Source organism: Balaenoptera physalus, assembly GCF_965194825.1.
Source record: "Balaenoptera physalus genome assembly, chromosome: 2".
Lineage (NCBI taxonomy): Eukaryota > Metazoa > Chordata > Mammalia > Artiodactyla > Balaenopteridae > Balaenoptera > Balaenoptera physalus.
In genome coordinates, this window is record NC_138883.1 from 38,829,565 (window position 1) to 38,853,200 (window position 23,636).

Consider the following 23,636-nt stretch of genomic DNA (forward strand, 5'->3'; position numbering starts at 1 on the left):
ATAACCAGAGCTCAGTAGCTATGAGTTAAATGAATGAATGTGACCTCTGGAGCCCTGCCTAGGAGTCTGCTTTTCCATCAGAGTTTCATCCAGCATAATTCTGCTTGTATCTGCTTTACATATTGGGCATAAGGTTAAGATTTCATTAAAAAAGTAAAGGATAATTTTATTGCTGTAAATAAAATTTTGAAATCTCTAGGACAAAGTCCTTTCAACTCTGTGATAACTTAATGTTACTACAGTGTGCTATTATTTAAAAATACAGATCACAACACCCTTATTCTCATTTTTCCCTTCTATACAATACCAAGTTCTATGATAAAGCTGTATATAAATTGTATTTATGACACAGTGAGGGGTGGTCTGTTTTTTTTTTTGATGGATGAATCAGAGGTGACTAGACAGAGAAGGAGATGATGGAGTATGCCAGTCAAAAGGAACAGCATGTGTAAAGGCAAACAGCCATGAGCAAACATGGCAACTTTAGAGAGGTGAGAAATATCATGTGACTGGGATGCAGGGTTGAAGGAAGGTAGTAAGGGTTGTGGCTGGAGGAGGCTCCCACCATAGAGAGCCTTGTATGCTTGCTTAGGACTTAAGTTTATCTGGTGGGGAAGCAAGCTTTTAGATATTTAAGAAAGTGAGATAACATGATTATATTTATGTTTTATTAAGAGTTCTCTATAAGGACCTACCATATAGCACAGGAAACTCTACTGAATACTCTGTAATGGCCTATATGGGAAAAGAATCTAAAAAAAAAGAGTCGTATGTATAACTGATTCACTTTGTTATATACCTGAAATTAACACAACATTGTAAGTCAACTATACTCCAATAAAAAAATTTTTTAGAAAAAAGGGTTCTCTAGTCTCAGTGTTTTTTTTGGTTTTTTTTTTTATAATTAATTTTTATTGGAATATAGTTTGCTTTACAGTGTTGTGTTAGTTTTTGCTGTACAGCAAAGTGAATCAGTTTTACATATACATATATCTACTCTTTTTAGATTATTTTCCCATATAGGTCATTACAGAGTATTGAGTAGAGTTCCCTGTGCTATACAGTAGGTTCTTATTAGTTATCTATTTTATATATAGTAGAGTATATATGTCAATCCTAATATCCCAATTTATCCCTCCTTCCCCCCGCCTTCCCCCCTTGGTAACCATAAGTTTGTTTTCTACATCTGTGACTTGATTTCTGTTTTGTAAATAGGTTCGTTTGTACCATATTTTTAGATTCCACATATAAGCAATATCATATGTTGCTTGTCTTTCTCTGTCTGACTTACTTCACTCAGTATGACAATCTCTAGGTCCATCCATGTTGCTGCAAATGGCATTTTGTTCTTTTTTATGGCTGAGTAATATTCCATTGTATATATATAATTGTCTCTTTACATGCCTACATCCCCCTACTTCATGGTTACCCTACTTCATGGTTACCTCCCCCAAAGCAAAGAGCATCTTATTTATCCTTCTAGTTCCAGGAATTTAATGCAGTGGCATGCCCCATAGTAGAAGCCCAATAAGCACTTATTGAATGACTAATATTGTCAGAAGTCACTAAAAGTTAATATAGTAAAAAAAAAAATTTATATTATTATGGAAAATAACTGATATGGAAAGTGCCAATTGCTTCTATATCCCTGTTAAGTGTTCCTTTCCTTAAAGAAGAACTCTTTCAGAAAGATAGGTGAGCTGATAGCTACTGCATATAGGAATTCAAAGGACTAAGAAAAAATCCACAAAGATGCTTAAGTGATGTGAGATAGTATCACAGTACTAGGAAAGGTTAAGGGGAGGGATGCTGAAATCATCATTTAATGAACGGTCTTTACATTTATGATGGGCTCGTCTTCTACACATGGAAGCAACCAGCTTTTCGTTTCAAACAGAAATTTCCTTTTCATTGATAGTGAACCCCTAATAAAAGGAAAGTCAGGGGATATTCCAAGCCTTAGGTAATTTTTTAAAGGTTAAAATGCAATTAGTACAGGAAAGAAAACCATTTTGTATTAAAACATTATTCAATATAACTTAATGAGGAAAAATCAACTTAGACTTCAGCTTGAGGGATTCAAATTCTATCAAAGAAAAACATTTCTGATTATAAGGAATAGTTTACCAAGGGAGTTGGGAGAGGATTCTAAGTGAGTTTGCACATGCATCTTTAAATTGGGCAGTCCTGACTTCTGTAATCATATCTTGCTTGATGATGTTCTGATGATAATGCGAGGATAATATCCATTTTAATCTGGGTCTTTAATTGCCCTGTCTGGAAGCTACAGGGAATAAAAGCTTTGTACCCCTACCTCTCTAAGCATGTTTCTGCCATTTGTTCCCCCTTCTAAAGTATACTTAGAGCTTATTCTGCTGTTGCTTTCAGCAGTCTTTAGGAGTCAAAGGCCCTAATGAGCAAGGGCTGCCATGCAACATGATGTGCCCACCTTGCCAGCATTGACATTGCCAGTTGACTAAGCCCTACAGAAGGCTGGTGAATATTCTTTTCACTCCCTGAGCATGAATTCATTAGTAAAATGAAAATACATATTTCAGAGTGAAGAATGCACATTGAGAGTGGAGTTATATCAGCCATGTCAAATTTCATGTCATGTTGCAAAGGTGCTTCTGTTGATTTTGTTGTCTTATAACTGGTTAATACGAATCCACCTCCAATGTGTAGTAAAAGTCCATTATCCTGAATTTTGATTTAGTTACGAAAAAATTCTAAAACAGCAACTAGATAAAATGAATGTTAATGACCTATCTTAGTTGGCTTTTTGATGACATTATATTAAATATTTTTCTGAGACACTTCCTGGCCATTTTAAGACTCTGTTGTCTCTATGGTGAGATCCATACCCCCTCAGAGCTTTAGTACATGGTGCTGTATTATAATAGCCCATATGCTCATCAGCCCATCCCACTGGATTTTTATATCTTTCAGAGCAGAGCTGTGTCTTGTTACCTTTTTCCTTAATACACTGTTTTGCAGACTGTGTCATAGTCAATAAGTATGTTAGATTACTTTTTTTTTTTTTTTTCTGAAATAGTCCCTCTCTATTTTCTTCTCACTTATGCATCTCTCACTTTCTTCAGGTCCTCTCCATCTGTCCCAAGGACATGAGAGCTGATATCTGTGTTCATCTAAACCGGAAGGTTTTTAATGAGCATCCTGCTTTTCGATTGGCCAGCGACGGGTGTCTGCGCGCCTTGGCGGTAGAGTTTCAAACTATTCACTGTGCTCCTGGGGACCTCATTTACCACGCTGGAGAAAGTGTGGATGCCCTCTGCTTTGTGGTGTCAGGATCCTTGGAAGTCATCCAGGATGATGAGGTGGTGGCTATTTTAGGTACTGTGAACTTTCCTAACATAGTAGCAAACGTGTAACAGTTTTAGAGATTTTACTTCTCAGGTTTCTTAAGAGAAATTCCCTTTGCTTGGTGACTTTGGAAATTGGGTCACTGATGAGATGATGAATCTCAGTGAAAACTAGTAATTCCGTTTCAGCAGAGAACATTAGTATTGGTCATAGCTTAATGGGCTGCATGAGGGTTTGATTAAATTTTCTTTGGCCACATAGGGCAGTGCCTTTTAGACTGGAGGTAATCGCAGCCTAAGGTGGCAGTACCTCCATGTTCGTAAGTGTGAAAATGGCTTGTGAAATGATTGTCAGTTTAGTAACCTGAGTGTTAGTCTCAGAGGGACAATAGAACCCGTGTAGTTCAACATTTCCTTTTAGAGATGTATAAATTGAGGCCCAGAAAACTTTAGTGACTGGCCCAGCTAGTTAGTAAATGAGTTAGGGCTTGAGTACAGATCTTCTTACTCTAAACCTCTCTGCTTCTTCACAGTGGACCTAAGTAGTGAGCTGAAAGTGATGAGGAGGTAAATGAATTTGACCCAGTGTATTGGAATAATCACAATGCAAGTAAACTTAGGTTTTTAAAGCTGGTTTTGTCCATCTACATTTATGAATCAGGAAAGTTATTCAGCTAATAGTAAATTTGTTCTAAAATTCAGAGACCTGGTAGATAGTTGCACTGATGAAAAAAGGCAGTGACAGAACATGTGAGTGACAAAATTTTTAAAAATTACATGTTTGGAGACAGTGTAATCCATTTTACATTTTATCTTGGTAAAAAAATTGCTAAGTGATATTTTAGATCATTTTCTGCTCAGATATCTGCAGCATGAATTACACATAGATAAAAAAAGGAAGCAATACTGAGGTCAGAGGAGAATCATTTCTTGTGTTTTTTCAAGTAAAATAAGTTAGAATTGCAGGATGTCAACTCCCTTTTGATCACATTTTTCATGGCTTGTATCTCATGAAAAATGAGCTCAATTTTTAAACTATTGGATTTTTTAGCTACTGAGGTCAACCTACCATAGCTTGAATGCCACTTATTCTCATAAGTAAAGACTGACTGATGTATTTTAGAAACTGCAAAAGCAAAATCCAGCCGCAAAATAAAGGACTGATTTCAAAAAACACAATTACTTGGAAAAGACAGAATTGAGAATTGAGAAACAATGACTCTTCATAGGAAAATAGGTTCAGTAAAATTTGTAAAGGTTACAGAAAATGATTCAGTGTTGCAAATGACTGAACACTATTGTTTGTAACCCTTTCCTTAACTGTTGAGAAATAATATTACATTTATGCATAAATTTCTTTTAGAAACTTTTTATTTTTGATTTTTTTTTTTGCAAGGAAAATGCATACAGTACTTAGAGTCAGAACTCTGGGTGTGTTTAATGCTGCTTAGTGCTTGTTCTGCTTTGTTTCTTGGAGTATAAAGGAGTTATATAATCCTTCATTAAAAAGTGTACATTTTGCCAGAACAATCCTTTGTGGTAAAATGGAGTATATACACACTACAACCATTCTTGTTTGCTTAAAGAAGAGGATAAAACACAAGCCCAAAACAGGTGTATTTTTTCCTGCATGTTCATGTCAATGGTGGGTGGGAGAACAGACATAAAATATATTACACTAAAGTGAGTACCGTCATGATAAATTACCTCGGCTTTGCACTCATTGTCATTTGCTTTGCCCCATTTTCTTCATTATAGCTTCACCTTGGTATATTCTTTTCTAAAAAGATGGATGGAGAAAGCCCTGAGTGTAGTACCTCTGGGCTGGATCTGCTAAGCTGGAATCATTTGCTCAGTGAGACAGACAAAATGTATTTTCTTTTCATTTTAAAATAAAATGGTAGCTGGTTTTGCCCAATGACACAGTAAAAATGAACACAGGGCCCCTGGGTATTGGCCCAGTCTCATCATATATCTGTCATATTTTATTTCTTTGAATGCATGCTTTTTGTTTATCCTCCTCAAAAATCTTGAGATTTCAGAGACTTTTCATCTCTTGGTTTAATGAGTCAAATTATATATACACATCTCTGGCAATCTTTCTTTATCGTGTGGGCCTCTAACAAAGATTAGTTCAGCCAAAAGGCAGTCAGAAGGTTTTTGTTTAAAAAAAAAAAGTTTTGATCTATAAGTGATCTTCCAAAGAGGAGGTAAGTGGGTGGTGGGAGGCATGGGCTCAAAGGGTCACCTAGGTGCCATGGTGCTGGGCAAAGACAGTGTCCTCATGGAGTCTGTGATTTGGGTCATTGGTGGCGAGATAGTCATGGAGACAAGCTTTGGGAACTCTGCCTTGGTGTTGCACCTTCCGCTAATGTGGCTTTATAGGAAGGCAATCTGAGGAGACTGTGGACTAGGAGCATGGACTCACGGTGAGTTTCTGCAGAAGATGGAGTGTGATGTCATACACGAGAGATGACTGCACCACATGCAGTGGTGTGTCTGCCATGGTCTAGATACACCCTTGTGCTCATATGGTTTACAGGTTCCACCCATGAGGCAGCTGAAGTCCGGTGCCTGCTGCCACCTGTGCTTCACCTGAGGGGCTTGGAACCTGACAGAAGGACCTTCCTTAACGAACCAGCTTCGTGACTTGTAGATCAGTCGTCACACCAGCTCCGTTGTCTGATTTCTCAGTGTGGTTTCCATTGGGGACACATGTTTTCAGATTTTTCTAAACCAAAAATACTTTCTTTTACAATTAAAAAGGTTTTTTGTTTTTTTGTTGAACACTTAAGATGCTTTAACAATGTTTTAGGAAAGGGAGAGGGGAAAATAGTAACTCATCAGCATCACTTCTGATACTTTGTGACTGTTCATTCCTTTTCTACTATTTTTTCTTCTTACCTTCTCATTTTTTGGTAGCCTAATTACAAACTTAATGAAAAGTTGCAAGAATTATCAGCATGTGAAATTTGACATATAGCCTTAGGTTTTCTACCTTACTGAGTAAGTTGATTAGGTCTTCAGTATCTTTACTTATTTCTTTTTCCCTCTTGATCTATTTTTGAACTGAGAGTGGCATGGTAAAGTATTTTATTATTAAGGTGTTTTATCCATGTCTCTTTGTATCTCCTGTAGTTTGTACCTTATAGTGGTTGTTGCTGTGTTATTTGGTGCGCAAATATTCATATTATATCTTCATTTTGAATTGTGTCTTTTAGCATTGAAATGTGTCCTTTTTAATCATGACCCTTATAAGGGTCAGACAGAAACAGCATCCTCTCCCCCATTTCAGTATACCTCAAAAAAATGAGAATTTGTTTTAAATTGGTCTGATAAATAGGCCTTGCTCTCTCTTACACTGATTTATTTGCCAGTTGAAAGGTAGAAAACGGAAGTCGTTTTAAAATTGATTAAAAATCTCTGAATCCAAAAACCAGGTGCAGTGCATTCTTTTGGATCCTTGCCTCTAAACGGCCTCTTGGTAGGTACCTAATTCTTTAGTGTGTCAAAAGTGTTAAGGTGTTTAATGAATAAGTTCTGAAGCAGAACTAATTAATGGAAAGATAAAAAATGTAGTCAATAAATACCTTCTTTTTTAACACTGAGAGGTGGCTTCAAGTTGTTTTCTAAATAGGGCCTAGGAAGATAATTGCAGTTCATGTCTTTTTCTAATGTGAAGTTCTTTCAGTTCTTACACCTCCACCTTTTTTTTCTTTTGACCGTCCCACTTTTTGTGAAACACAAAGAATTCCAAACTAAGTTCATGATGCATACATAACATTTTATATGCTTTAATATCGTTTTGCTTTTTAGTTTTTACCCTATAATTACTTAATGTGAACAGAGTTATTGGTATGCCTAAAATAGCCAGGTTACTTTTGAGTGTCTCGACAAAGTATATTGTACCTTATAGAGACTATAAAAATGGCATTTCCCCACTAACTTTAGACCCAACTCCCAAGATATTTGTTTTGCTGCATTCACATTTTGTCTTTTCTCTTGTGTGTTCACTGATTGTTAGAATCATATGGTTGGAATTATTAATATAAGACAATCTGTATCTAAGTCTTTTAATTGTAACTTTAAATTCCCAAGAGAACTATGCTTGTTTATGTAGAGTTTGGATGGAAGGTTAGATGCTCCTATCAAGTTGGGGGAAGAGGGCTTAAGTGAGGAAGGGAAAGACAGAATTAAATGAACTTAATAATATAAAAAGGGTAATTTCTAGAACCTGGGTTAAGATTCCATTTTAATTAGAATCAGTTCATCTCTTATAAACATTTGTGCATTATCAAAGAAAACATAAATTATAGTTCTCAAAATTCAAAATCTGCTTCTTATTTTTATTCCAAAAAGAAAAAATCTGAGATGTGAAAGAATAATATTCTGCTGTTTTGAGAATTTGTGAAAATGTGACTTTTGTGTTGTGGTTAAGATTTCTTCCCATATACTTGTTATTAACAGTCGAGTGCTTCACACTTTAAAGTCTTAAAAGGGCTATCCCCAAGCCCCAGAAAATTATTTTCTTTTGCATCCACATTTCTGTGTTTTGAGATGCTGTACTATGAACCAGGTAGGTTTGCTTTACATATTATGATGATGATGAACTTAGTTAATTTAGACATTTTTATAATAGGCAAACCAGTTATTTGCTTTAAAAAATTGCATGCTTATCTTGCTTTAAACTTTCTAAGTAGTGATTAAAACATTTATCTATGGTTTAAATTATACACTTTAGAGTTCCTCAGCATGTAGATTTTTGGATAAAATATGGTCTTTACAATCTGGTAGTTTAGACTTAACTTCAAACCCTCTCCCTACTATCCTTCAAAACCAAGTCTTGTTCATTTTGTCTCCTTGGTGTCTCTTTAACCTATCCTTAATGTCCCTCCCCATGACCACTGCTCTTAAAATTTTGGTTCTGGGTTGTGGCTGCCATCTGAAAAGCCTGTCTACTCTCAATCTGTTATCAACTTCAACCTCCAAATCTATGTTATGCTACCACCACAATAATTTTTCTAAAATATAAAGTATCTTGTTAGTTTCCTTGTTAGGATTGTCGTTTTGGCACCTTGGGGATAAAATGTTAGCTCTTAGCATGGCCTATGAAGCCATTTAGGTCTTGGTCTTTGCCCTCCTTTCCAGCCTGATTTGTGCTATTCCCTATTCCTACTCTATTTTCACCATATTGAATTGCGGGAAGTTTCCTAAGCACCAAGTTCTCTTACTGGCAAGCTATTGCATATACTGCTTCCTTTGTTTAGAACATTTTTTCTCCTCTTTTTAATTGTCTCTTGCTTCTTCATCTTCTTTTACTCTTTCCCTTCTTGCCCTAGTCTGGATCAGACGCCTCTGTTCTGGGCTTCTACTTCATGCCTACACAGGGTTCTTAGTCTATCTTTTACTTGTTTGTACTCCTACTGCATTGTGAGTACTTGAAATGTCTTGCTTATTTTTGTCTCTCTTTCATCTGTGATAAGACCTCTTAAATAGGTTCTCAGTAAAGGTTCAGTGAGCAAAATTAGCCAGCACTTTGTTTTGCCATTAAGCAGTTTTTATAATTGTTTTAGTTCTGGGTGCCTACAAAAAATGTGCTGTATTCTGTTGCCATTTTCTTTATGTTTTATCTTGAGATACTGACTACCCTCTGTTTCTCTTTCATCTATATGATTTTAGTAAAATGCATTTCCCTAAGACTCTTGCTTTAGCATAAATCTAGTATGGACTGAGAAAATATTTTCCTACTGTTAATCAGGAAGTTTGAACAAGGAGAATAAGAAGAGATAAATGTTAAATATCTCAGGCCACTAACAACTCTTTAATAAAACACTCCTTCCTTGTTCTCCATCAGGAACTCCCAGTAGCAAGAAAGAATCTAACTTGTACCCTGGTCATTGACCATGGTAGAAAAACTTTATATCTGTGGAAGAGGATTTGACTTTAATTCCTAAAAATGACATTACTTTTACCATCAACTGGAATGAATAGGTCTACAAATTAGAATTAATTTTATTAGAAAATTAACATTTAAGAGTTAAAAGGGGCTTATGGAAAGAAAAATCATATGTGTAGTTAGTAATTGAGCTTGCCTATACTTAAGTAAAATTTAAACTCTATGGTAGTGTTTTGATTTTAAGATTCCCTATCAAAATATTTAAAGTATATTTTTGAGAAATGAAATCCAGACCCCTTTGAAAGTCTGATTTAAATACCAATAGTTGTTAAATACTCATTATCTTATAAGCATTATTACATCAAATTCTCTAATTTACTCTGTGAAAAAAGTACTTGCTGTAATCATCTTACAGATGAAAAAACCAAGGCTCTGCAGTATCAGGTGATTCACCCTAGGTCACAGCTAGAAAATAAGTGGTGGGTATAGGATTTGAACCAAGACTTATCTGACTCAATGTCCATTCTCTTAACCACCACATTACAAATGTGATGCTTTCTTTAACAGGAATTTTAAAATGGAATTTTGAAATTATACAACTAGTTGGTTTAATCTTGACAGAAAATGGAGGGCCTATGTTAACTTTACCAAATTGTTTCCTTTTATTAAAAAAAATTTTTTTTCTAACAACACTAAGTACCACACCAGTGTATGTTACAAAAAACCAAACATGACCCAAGTATAAGATGGTTAATCAGCTACTAAATATCTACAAATATGGTCCTCCTCCAAGTGACTAGTTTACTCCAGGCAGGTGTTTAGGACTGGGGAGAACTGGCTCAGAGTGTGAATCTCATGAGCCCTCAGAACACAAGATGAGGATCTTAAGTTCTGCTTATGGGTCTTTCATCTGGGTGTTGGAAGAGTTCAGGGTCCATCTAGTTGGTAGGTATTAAAGTGGAAATGAAGCTTTTAAGAATGCTCCAGGATTGCAGGAATGGCCACAAATCTTTGCAGTTTCTTCCATGAAGAGGTGGAGTCTATGTCTCCACTCATTGAGTTTCTACTGGCCTTGTGACTTGTCTCAGTTCTTAGGCTGAATCCTCTACTCTTCCCTTAAATGCTGACAGTCTCTGGACAGAGTAGGGATGCTTGGCCTGCTTTTCTCATTGCTCTTTTTTTTTTTCCTGAGGTCATGGCATCCACGTACAGAAAGCTTCATCTTCATTTTTGCAGATTTCTTATATCTACCTACATATCAGTGTCTTGCTCCCACTCTCCTTCTCTACCCTGCCTTCCCCTAGTCAAGCCCATTATTTCATATTTTCTCAAAAAGTATCAAGGATTCTTTTGTCTTTAAGGAATTGAAAACTTAACTAATTACAGGTTTAATAAGTTGGTTTCGTTTTGTCACTAAGAAGATCAAAGCTAGTCAGTTGTAGGTGTTGGTTTACTTGCTTCGTGATGCCATTGAGAATTCAGTCTTCCTTTTGGTATACGGAGGGGGAGGTGTTATTGGTGAGTACATGCACATCAAAATTACTTGAATTTTTAAATTTGCAAACTAAAAAACAGATTCAGAAAAATCACAATATAAACATATAACCTAATGAAACTTTATAATCAAAGATCCTGTAACCATTTCACAAGTTAAGAAACAGAACTTTTAAACCCCTGACCCCCTGGAGAAGTCCCACCGTGTGACCCATCCTAAACACCAAGTTTAATTTGCTTATTTCTAAATTTGATCTATCTTTTAAATATTTTTAAATCTACAGTTCCCCCCCATCCCTTTCTTTTCTTTATAATTCTTTGCTGTAGAGCCTGGGCCTTTTGTCCTGCAGAGTTCCCACAATCTGGATTCTGCTGATTGCATGCTCACTGTAGTTCAACATGTTCCTTCATCCTCTATATTTCCTGTCAGTTAGCAGCTGGATCCAGAGGCTTGATCAGACTCAGGTTCAATCCCTTTGCAAGACTCTAGGTGGGTGTGTTCTTTCATCAGATGACTTGTGATTATCTAGTTGCATTTTTTGATGGTGTTAACAACTGTTGATACTCAATGCCTAGATCCATTAATTCACTGGGAGTTGCAAAATGAAGATGTTCTAATTTTATATTTTTGTTTGTTAGTTGGAATGCTTTTATAGAGAGATACTTCCTCTCAACTACTATTTGGTTATTCAATATGCAGTTCACATAGGAATGGCCACATATATGCTTGATACTTTTCCATTATTTACCAACTTTTAAGATAACTAATTGGTTTCTTATATTCTGAGGGTACCTAGATAGTTTCTTAAAAATATCCTTATGTACTAATGAATTTAAACAAATGATGAATTTCAGTGCTTTGCAGTTTTGACCATTATTGAAGTGCAAATTGTCCTATCTTTGGCAAGTAAGAGCCTCTTCAAGTCGGCTCCTGAGTCTTTTTGATACAGCAGTCTTTCTTTGCTATGTAGTATGACCAGATCCTCATCTTGTATAATTCTGTCCCACACCTGGAATCAGCCATTAGTCATTTCTCCAAGAAGCTTGAATTTGTTTTTGTGAAAAATATTTCACAATCTTGGTCCTACAGATATTCACTGCTACTGAGTTGGTCATTGTCTCTTGGTCCATTTAATAAATAAAATGAGGAGAAAAATATTTGTATGTGTGTCTGTGTCTCTGTGTGTGTGTGTGTAGTATGTGTATATATATATATATATATATATATATATGTATATATGCACACACATATAAATAAAATTTCTCATGAGTTCATACAATATATTTAACGAAAACTGAGTACAATAGGGCTTTATCTATCCGTGTCTATATTGCATCTTCAACTACTTTCTTCCATATTGAGAATGCTGAGGATGATAGAATTAAAATATTGCATAATTGCTCAATTGCTTTATGCCACATTACAAATATAACAACCTCAGAATAACAGTACTAATGCCATCACCACCAATATGATTACTGAAAATACATAAAAAGATTTTTGCATATGCTTGTCCCGTTCTCCCCCACCCATCATTATTTTTAGTAGTTGTACTATCTCTATATTATTGAAGCATATAACCATTGCATACTGTACCCTCTCCCTTTTAACCTTCATTAAGTCTTAATTCTACAAGTAACTGTATAGTTAGTGCTACCACTAGTCTATGTCAGTGTCTCTCTAGGTATTTTGGTTGTATGAAGATTATTCACTAATAGTAGGAAAAATCCATGGGAGCAAAATTCCCTGAGTTCTTTTATATTGGTGATATAGTTTGTGTCCTTTATTCTTGAAAATCAGTTTTGCTGGATACGAAATTCTTGGTTCACATTTCTTCCTAGAGTATTTTAAGTGTTACTCTTTCCACCTCACTCAGATCAATAGGCCAATCATGGATGTTTTGTGTTCTGCCATCATATCTTTTGTGTCTTTCTGTCCTCTTTAATCTTGTTGTCACTGCCTTAACTCATGATGAGGTGAATTATGAGGTGAGGTGAAATCATGTATTTGTAATCTGTGAAATTCATATGGCTGTCTCACAGTGATGTAACAGTACTTCCTTTGCCACTCTTCACACTGTCATTAGTTCTGCTATTAAAGCATTGGATAGGCCCTGACTCTCTTTACTTGAAACACTTTTAGTCGTTCGTCTTTGAAATAGGATGAAGCAGACTGTTGCATGGCATTAAATGTTCTCCCTCTTGGGTGCTGTGTTTTCCCTCTAGACTTGGCCTTCTCTCTGTGTCCCATAGGTTCCCAGTATTGGGCTAATACTGTTCATCATCCCCTGGGCAGATCATGCTCATGCTGCTCTTTCACAAAAAGTGCTGCTCTTCTCTTGAAGGCTCCGCTGTGATTAAACCCAAACACTACTTTACTTGTGAGGTCTTAACTAAATACCCTCAAATTCAAAACAAATGTTTTTTCTTGTGTGCATTGCCTATCCTGATCCTATAGTACTTATTTTATTCTTTCCTATTTTATCATTTTTTTGGACATGTCTCTCTTATTATACATTAAAAATTCTTGAGAACAGGATTTCTATTTCCTGCATGTCTCTATCCCTCCACAGCATAAAGCACATGTTCTAGCTGAAGGGTAGTATTAGAGCTAGGGTTAGGATGCTAGATGTATTCATTGAATGGGGTGAAGAGGACAGCCATCATTTCTCCCATTTGACAGGTGTGAAGTGTGCAAGACTTAGTTATAATATGAACATTATAATAGGCTTCAATTCTAAATGCTTTCTTAGAAAAAGAAAACAGAAGAATTTCAAGATATAACTGCTTTTTAGTTTAGTCTTTTTTCTTGGACTTGTTTTTTATAATATGCTACTAACTTTCTTGATTTGGACACATGTTTGGGTTTCTGTATGTAACCAATTTGTTCTTAACGCTAATAGTGCCAAATTCAGGATTACCAGCCTGCTAATTACCATATCTTCTACCTCCTCAAAGGCAGCTACCATCATCCCTTACTTATCTATCAGGATACTCTCTATTTTTTTACATCTCCTTTTTTCTTTTAATAGACCTTTATTGGAGTATAATTGCTTCACAATACTGTGTTAGTTTCTGTTGTACAACAAAATGAATCAGCCATACATATATCCTCATATCCCCTCCCTCCTGAGCCTCCCTTCCACCCTCCCTATCCCACTTAGTAACAGCTATTTGGCTCATTCTTTGTGTGTGCAAATAAAAATTCATAAGCTAAATCAGTGATTTTTTTGTAGATAAGAATTATTGGCTTCTCTAAAAGTGTCAAGGTGTATCTGTTATAATTTTTCAACAGAACGACTTTGGACATCAATCACTGAAGATTGGCAGGTACCAATTCTAAATATTTTAAAGATTCTATTCTTACACACCAATATAATTTCTAAAGTTTAATGCCCATCATCTTCTTTCTGTTCTTGTCCTTCAAAATATTACTTTATGACATTTGCTCTCCATAAATAGTCCAAGTCAATTTAAAATCACATAATTTAAAAACTCTTAGTGTTGTTCACTTGTAAATGGATATTTTTGTTCATATGTATTCATAATAAAGTTTATGAGCTGACTACAACAATCAGTTATAGTGAAGGGCTGACTGATAAAAGTAAAAATGTGAATTAAGTCCATTCTGTAGAAGAATCATTAAATAGAGCTATCAGTACAACCTCACATACATTCACAGGAAACTACCTAAGTAAACTTCAAATGCTATATTTTTAGGGATTTGTTGGCTATGGTAGATAGCTGTACTCACTCATGAATAACTGAGATAATTTTTATGAATTCATTTTATGTATGTCATTAACTCACCAAATGATGTGTTTCACATTAAAATAAAAACACTCTGTCTGTAAAACCAGCACGTCAGGGGACCGGCATACCATGATATGTATTACTCCTTTAATTATGTTGTAACTTTTTGTCTCTGTTTTGTCTTTAAATTTTCCAGTTTTCTGCTCTATGAATCTTTAACATTTACTTCTGTTTTACAATCCTGTTTCCTGTGGTTTGAAAGTAAAATACTTCATAAGACTTGATGCAAAGAACTGAGAAAATATAAATAGACCAAACAACAACTTTCATGTTGAGTGTGAGCTTTTCTACTAATTTTAGGGCTTTGGGGGAAGGTTACTTTTCTCAAACTCTGAAATGTTTCTAGCTGAGACTACTTGCACCCAGTGGGAACTGACCTAAAAACTAGCATCAAATATTCTATAGTTATGAGGATGAACAGGATTTCCCAGTCCTGAAAGTGTGCAAAATCTTTGTGATGAAATAAAAGGGCGCTTCTCTATTAGATAGTCCATGCATAACCCCATGTCTTCACAGCTGTGATTCCTGCACATTACTCAGTGTAAATGTGCATAATATTTCCTGAAGAAGAACATTAGTCAGCTCATAAATTAACTGATTTACAAGACAACTGTCTTTCCACAAGTGCCTTAAAAGTTTGTTGAATTGAGTGACTATTAGGTGATATAGAAAACTGGATAAAGCAAAATAGTTTGAAATGGTTGAGTAATGTCTAATTGATATATTGTGTATCCTAATGGAAATTCTATGTTATAAAACAATTAGTAGTGTTTATATGTAATGTGAGTTCTGATGTTTGGAGCAGAATAATCCACATTTATTAATTTCGCTATGCTTCTCTAAATATTTTTAGGGAGAGGATCAGAGGATAAGTTTTACTTTGGTTGAGTCAGTTAACTTTTTGTGTTACTTTTCAGCCTCATAGACTTTTTATTTCCCCATGATAGTAAAAAAGATAAATAACTTAAATTTAAAATTTTTGATAGAAATATGGTGAGAATTTTAATTTCATCAGTTAGGTAAAATAAAACATATAACAGACATTTGAATACCTCCACAATTTAAAATGGTCTCTATTGACAAGGGGAAATTTATGTATATATTGAGTATTTTTTACCTATCGATGATGCACTTATCAATCAATGACTATTTACTGTTCTGCAGATCTGTGTACCTGTTTTATTAAAAAGTATAAGGAAAAACATCTGTGAAAATAATTGCTATTTTAAAATAAAAGATTCATTAGAGAAAAATTTAGAAGACAAAAAGTAGAAGGAGGGAAAACAATAAGCACATCACTTGAAGCCAATTGCTGTAATAGCTATGTGCATTTTCTTTTAGTCTTGTATCCCTTTTGATTTTTAACACAATTTATTATCAATCAACAAATTAATAATAACATAGAATATACTATATAGAATAATATGGAATAATAAAACAATATATTTTGATCCTATCAAGATTATTTTTCTTTAAGAAATTAAGAAATAGTAGACTTCTAATTGAAAATTCTTTTAGTCGTAGAGTTTGAGTTTCATTTTTATGTACTTTATTATAGCTACAACCATAATCATTCTTTGTATCTTTATTTTTTTATTTAACATTATAAAATTTGCATTTCTGCATGTTATTTCTGAAACTAGATTTAATTCGATATGAATTTATATATAGATATAGATTTCTGTTTTCGTTGGATATTTTATTTATTTATTTTTGCCAATCTGAAGTTATGATTAATAGCACTCCAGTGAATATTACATGTGTTTGTTCTAAATCTTTTGACTGATTCCCAGAAGCGAAATTACTGAGTCAAAGGCACTAGTAATTATTACTGTGGTTACTATACATGAAAATCAAATAGTTGAAAAGTGATGAGTACTTATAAATGGGTCAGAGCTTGTATTATAAATGATAACTTGAGAAAAGGTTTCAGAAATGAATCAGAGGGAAATGTAATCATTTTTCTCTCTTCAAGGTAAAAGCCAGTATAGATAGAAAGAGTAGCAGTGACAATAGAGGAAAAGGAACGAGAAGCAGATCAATGCCCTGTTATTTCCATAGCACGGGGGACTAAGAAAATATAAAAGCTGTTGATCTCTTCTGTTTAAAAAATAATACAAGTAAATTATAAGACGTAATAAAACTCATCCATTATCCTGTAATGAGAGAAAACCTACTATTTGATGCATTCGCTTTGTGTGTACATGTGTGTGTTTCTGGGGAGAAGAGGGTGTATAAAATGATATAATACTATATGTATGATTTGATATCCTGCTTTTGTTATTTTACGTAATGTGAACATTTCTCTGTTACTTTTAAAAATTTATGATATTTAGTGGCTGCATAATATTCCATAATTTATTTATTTATTTTTTTTCATTCACATTTATCTTGTTTCTACCTTTTATGGCTATTATAAATATCACTTCAGTGAACATCCTTATAAGCAATTTTGGTACTTCTGATAATGCAATTAGAGTAAATACCTATAATTGGAATTACTAGTTTAAAGGTAATGCCGTTTATGGATTTCTGAAATTCATCTCTGTGGAGGTAGGGTTTATCTTACAAATTTCTATAGTTAAAGTCTCCCTTAGGTTACTTTGATGCTGTATAACCTCAGACACCTTATTTGGCTCTCAGGTCTCTAGTTATCCTTCCTTGGACAAATATATGACTATCGGACATTTAAGTTGTTCATCAGTGTCATGAACTAAAAAGAATTTGGCGAGGGTCAGGTAACAAATGATACTGCTCAAGATTTATTAAATATATATTATGGTTATTTTATGCTGATCATTTGATCACATGGTAGTTTTAACCACCTCCTCAATAATATATATGTTTTCTCTCTCCATACCAGAGTGCCTCGTGGTTCTCTAAGGATTTCCAAACTGCCTGTGTGGGGTGGGCAAAGAATCTGTAATCTCACTCAGCCTCAGCCTCTCTCTCTCTGTCTCTCTCTGTGTCTCTGTCTTGTTCTCTCTCCCTTCCCCTCTCTCTCATTTCTCTGGTTACACACTATCTTTTCTTTCCAGTGGTCTGACTGGCCTGAAGTGTTACAAGTAGTCTTTCTTCTTCTTTTTTCCTGTCAGTTCTGACTTTAATCTGAATAATGAGAGCAGATATTCACTCATCTCTGTGGTTAGAGGGCAGAAAGAATAAATCTTCGGTAGCGTGGCTCTAGGAAGATTTTTTTTTTTCACCTAGAAATAGTCCCCGTCTTTTTCTCTTTAAAACTTTCCCTTTCCTACAGAAGAACAGAGAACGCAGTTGACAGCACTTCAGAAACCAGGGACACTTATGGAATTGCCTCAGCAGAAAAACCTTTCAGCACTTCATCTCTGAAGCTTCTTCATTTCCCTTTGTTTGGGCAACTAAGTACTCTTGACTCAGGATGGTGAACTATTGATTTCAGGTCACCAGTGGGCGTTGCTCTGAAGTGAATAGTTGATTCCTGTGTTCTAGAATTCTAGAATTTTAAAAAGACATCCACATTTGACTACAGTACAGCACCCTTTATGGAATGGTTTATGGCATAGCAAATCTGGGCTTCCATGTTTTACCCAATTTAGCCTCTTCGGCTCTATTATTATGGACCAGAGCTCTCTCTCTGGCCCTGAGGCCTTGCATAAAGTTTGGCTCGGTGAAAAGAGAAGGATATCCTTTGGGAATCAGTGATGGTGAGGTTTTGTTTGCCTGGAGCACAAGACTTAGTTGCTGAATAATGTATGTTTAACGTATGTTGAGTCAGTTCCAGATTTATAAAGGCTGTAACAGGAGATCCTTGTATATTGCCTCTTACTGTCATTTCTACCAGCAGGAGCAGAAGAAGGGATGAACCTAAGAAGTCACCTTTGCTCCTTCTAATCAGAATGCGAAACGTTAAGGTGGCAGAAGATAATGAAACTATTTGTTAAAATGAGGTTCTTGGCTTCTCTGTTGGATTTCATTTATTCAAGCCACTCCAGATTTCCTTCAAGAACTGAATATAAGATGATGTTACTTTACATATTATATGAAAATGTTGTACATTGTTACATGTATATAGATGGTGTTATATACTTAGACTCCAAATTACGCTAGACGATCAATACCATATATGAAACTGAATAAAAAATCGTGACTAGGATAAAAACAAGTGTAGATACTTGAATATCTATATCTTAATTGTTTTCCAGGGAAAGGGGATGTATTTGGAGACATCTTCTGGAAGGAAACCACCCTTGCTCATGCCTGTGCCAATGTCCGAGCACTGACATACTGTGACCTCCACATCATCAAGCGAGAAGCCTTGCTTAAAGTCCTGGACTTTTATACAGCTTTTGCAAACTCATTCTCAAGGAATCTCACTCTTACTTGCAATCTAAGGAAACGGGTATGTTGTCTGGACCCACTTCCACTTATTAGCATCTAGAGGGTTAATACCTTATATGCTATTAGTTGAAGAGTGGTAAAGTGATTTTATTTCATAGTAGCACATTCCCATCAATGTAAAGTGACATGATTTTTTCCCCCTTTCTTTATATTTTGTTTACTTTTTAAAGAGGGGATAAAAACCCTGAGTACATGGGTAAAGATTTGAATCTTTATCATTTAAGTGCAAAATGAAAAACAGACTTGAGGAGAAACAAACTGTACTATAATATAATTAGTTAATTCTTGGGGTTTATAATACTGCCGTAAAATTAATATCAGTGTCTCTTACTTTATTATGTGGATATTTTAAAGCTAGTAAGGTTAATCAAACTGGTTGCCTACTTTATATTCCTGATTCTCTTTACACCCTCCCTTGCATTTAATAGTCAATTCATAAAGCTCATTCCCCATTAATTCTTTCAAACACACTATCTCAAAAAATAATTAGCCATACTGACATATCCTATAAATAGATTTAGGAATCCTTTACTTGGCATGGCTGCTGCAATTTTAATCTTCTTGCTGTTTTCTTTTTTATTGATGAGTGTGGCACAAATTTAATTTGCATAAAGAAATCTCCTAGCTCTGACTTATAGGTCATTGGACATTGGCGAGGGCTCTTTTATTGCCAACAGTGAAATAGACGTTTGGATAACAGCACTTAAGGAATTTCATCTAAGATGATTACCTGTCTATGATGAAGTATTTTGAAATAACAAGCCTTCCCTTCCATTAACCTCTTAAATAGAACCTTCCTGCTAGTTAACATGGAGAAAAAAATCAATCCAAGAGACAAATTAACATCTATACTGCAGCAACAAAGAAATGTGCATAAGTAAGCAAATCAATGTAATTCTCTACTCAGGGTTCTAAGAGAGGATAAGACTTCAGGAGTCATATTCGTACTAGTGTCACAACACTTGATTTATATTTGAATAGCAGTTTCAGTTTATATTTTGTTAACAAATAGTTAATGAGCATCCACAACCTGCAAGACAAAATGTAAAGAGCTATAGAGAGCATGAGGGCTAAATACACAGTCCCCACACTCAAGGAGATGACAGCCAAGTGCGAATATTACGTGAAATGCAAATATGTGAAACATCTATTTGTACAAGTAATTGAGAGTTAAGGTAATGATAAACCTGGAAGAGGGGTACCAAACAGGGCACCTGCTCATTCATTAGGGAAATTGGAGTCCTGTCTAGTATTACACAGAAATACGTCTCCTTAGGTCTGTGTTCTACCTTCTCTTCTACAAGGCTACCTGGTGGGTATTTGAAACTCGTATGTCTTATTAAATCTTCCCAATATACATTTTGCCAGTTTTAGAATCTTCCCACGTACTACAAGCTTACCAAAACTCAGATCTGTCCTGACAGTCCTCAGGACAGATATTATTTGTCACTGTGCTCCTCAAAGCACTGTTGTCTACACATCATCTCATCTGATGTTTATAATATTCCTGTGGGGAAAAAAGGGCAGTTATTTTCCCTTCAAAACACATGAGGGAACTCAGACCTAAAGAAATTAATATTAAATAACCGACTGATATATTTGCAATGCAAGGTGTCAAAGAGGGATAATTAAGACAACTCACCAGTGGCAAATAAATTTTGGTTCTTCAAGATGAGCTAATCACAAAGCTCTATCATCTCTTTTTCTCTTTCATACATCTGAGCATGTGCACATTACACATGCACACACACACACACACACACACACACACACACGGTGGTTATAAGAGCTGAGCACACATAGCAGTGTGTCTATCTCTGATGGTGTTAGAGACAGAAAATTCGTGCTGTTTTTTTAATGGGGCCCAGGAATGGAGCGCCTGCCTCTGTAGGTGCCGGTGTGCTAGTTATATCACATGGCTTCTTCCCTTGTTCCTTGTTATAACATGTGTCAGGTTTTTTGTTTGTTTATTTTTAAAAAATATTTCCTGCCCTTTTGCAATTGATAGATGGTCTCAATAACTTGAATGTGGGTGTATCGCTAATCAGTGTCACTTTAGTCTCAGAAGAAAAGTATTTTCATAAAGAAGAGAAACTGTAAAAAAATGATTCATGAGAATAGCTACCATTTTGAGAGCCTGTTTTATAGCCATGCACTTCAACATATTTTGCATACAATAATTAATCTTATTAAATATCAACAACCCACAGATGAGGCAGTATAATCTCCATTTCATGGATGAGGAGGTTGAGGTGCTGAGAGTGAGACAGCAAGTTGCCAAATAAATTACAGGTTTGCGTCCATCTCTGTCTGATTCTGAAACGCATATTCTTTCGATTATACCATGTTGCTTTTGTTTGTCAAAATAGCTGACATTTTCCCCCTACAACAATACCCTACAGACACACTCTCAACAGTGTATGGAGTTTCTCATTCACTCAGTTACTTTAACTTCATTCCCCCATTGAGCTATTAACAAAAAATATTTTGTTCTTATTGCTACTATTTTCAGCATTCTTTCAGTGAACATTGGTTGTAAATCGTAGAATCAAGACTATGTCCTTAGCATGCTATCGATATCTCCTAGCTATCACAACCATTAATTAAGGGCTAGCTCCAAGTTGGGGGAGCAGATCTGGGACTCAGGTTTTCAGGCTTCATAGACTACAGCTCTAGCCACATAAGCACATACAGTGGCTCTATAGTGTGTAGTTCTCGGTGGCTGTAGCAGGGAGGAATTTGGTAGTGCTTTAACTGCTTGCCTCCATCTCCATTAAGGAGAAATAAGACGTTTGTTATGCAAATATAGCTCCCACTAACCATCCTTCGGTCCCTCTATATAAAATTTCTAGACCTATAACTGGTAATTTCATCCAAAACCTAGAGCAGGGGTTGGCAAAATTTTTCTGGCAAGGACCAGATAGTAGATATTTTAGAATTTGAGGGCCATATAGTTTCTGTCTCAACTACTCAACCCCACTATTGTAGCGTGATATTAGCTGTCTTAACTTGGGCTGCCATTACAAAACACCATGGATTGGGTGGCTTCACCAACAAGAATTTATTTCTCACAGTTCTGGAGGTTGCGAAGTCCAGGATCAAGGCGCTGTTCAGTTCGGTTCCCCAGTAAGGGCTCTTTTATTTCTGGTTTGGCAATGTCTGCCTTCTTGCTGTGCCCTCATATGGTGGAGAGAGATAGAGAGAGGAAGCAATTTCTCCAGGGTCTCTTCTTACAAAGGCACTAATTTTATCATGAGGACCCTCATGGCCTCATCTAAACCTAATTATCTCCCCAGGACTCTTTCTTCAAATATCATCCTACTGGGGGATTAGGGCTTCAACATATCGATTTTAGGGGAACACAATTCAGTCCATAGCAGCAGCCAAAGATAATATATAAATAAAAGGGGATAGTTGTGCTTCAGTGAAACTTTACTAACACAGGTGGCTTCTTATGGGCCTTAGTGTGTCAGTAGCTGAGAGTAGAGGATTGGAAGTTAGATGTGGATGACAGTAGGTATGCAAACAGAATTCTTCCCCTTTGTTAGAAAGCAAATCTCTACTAATTGCCACCCAGCAAGAGGGGGTCATGATGAAATGGAAAATGCCATATCTAAGAGGTGGTTGCACACAAAAACAAAATCCAAACAAACAAAACAAAAAAAGAGGTGACTACAGGAGCCAGGTAGATAACACACGTGAGTAAGGCAAGGCTATGTGGCTACAAAGACTGGAAAGTTCACACCATATGTAGAAGGGCAGCTGCTACTCAGTCTGCTTGTACATTGCCTTGGAATACCAGCCCACTGTTGCTTGGTCTGCATATTTTTTTTCAGAGAAGCCAGAAGTATGAATTTTTATGTGAAATCACATTAGTTTGGTAACTAATTTACCTTGTCTTTGAAAACACTATAGTCAAACAAAACAGATCTGCTTGCCCTTGGTCAACTGTTTGTGAACTGAATGGAATGATTTAAAGAACCCCTGATCTCATGATACTAGAAGCCTGAAATTTTTACCTGCATCCTGTAAATTTGGATGAGAAAAATTATTATATCATTATTTTCTTTCATTTCTAAGTGAAATTTAGCCTTCTTTTCAATTATGAAAGTTGATAACAAACTACAGTGTTATTAGAAGTACCAAAAGACATTACAGATATTTTCATAGCATATTGTTTTTGTTGAAGACATCCTAAAATGTTGTTTGCACTCATCAGTACTTAATAATTATGATAGTTATTAGACCTGCTGTGATAATAATGTTACTGTGTTAATAAAAAAGCACATAGATTACTATTTTGCGAATTAGTTTTAAAATTTGGTAACCGAATTTCAATACAGTATGTTTCCTTTGCAACACTATGTATTTTATTTTGTGCATTTAAAGCAGCTCTTCTGGAATGAGGCCTATTCCACAGGCTTTACCAGACTGCTGGAGATTAAGATCCCCCATATGAGAGTCAGAAACTAGACTAAGTTGAGCAAAAGGACTGGTTGGTATATGTTTTTCAATAATAAGACCGTTCTATAGTTTCCAATACGTTTAAACATATTCAGAAAAGGCATAGGAGAGCAACAGAGGAAGGTTGACTCAATTGCTGATTTTATTTATGATTTATTTATTTTACCTATTCAGGATACCATTTCCTGGAATGACTAAATGGTATTTATTAACTTGAGGACCAGCCCTCAGGGACAGGTCTTGAGAAGGCACACAGCACAACCAGCACA

General features: G+C 35.5%; 1 protein-coding gene across 1 annotated transcript in view; it reads left to right on the forward strand.

Moving 5' to 3' along the window:
- Positions 1-23,636, forward strand: part of KCNH5 (potassium voltage-gated channel subfamily H member 5) — a 334,448-nt gene that overhangs the window by 246,363 nt on the left and 64,449 nt on the right. Inside the window, exons 9-10 of the mRNA XM_082450353.1 lie at positions 3,102-3,354; positions 18,708-18,904. Of these exons, the coding sequence (XP_082306479.1) occupies positions 3,102-3,354; positions 18,708-18,904 (450 nt within the window). The remainder of the gene's footprint in view (positions 1-3,101; positions 3,355-18,707; positions 18,905-23,636) is intronic.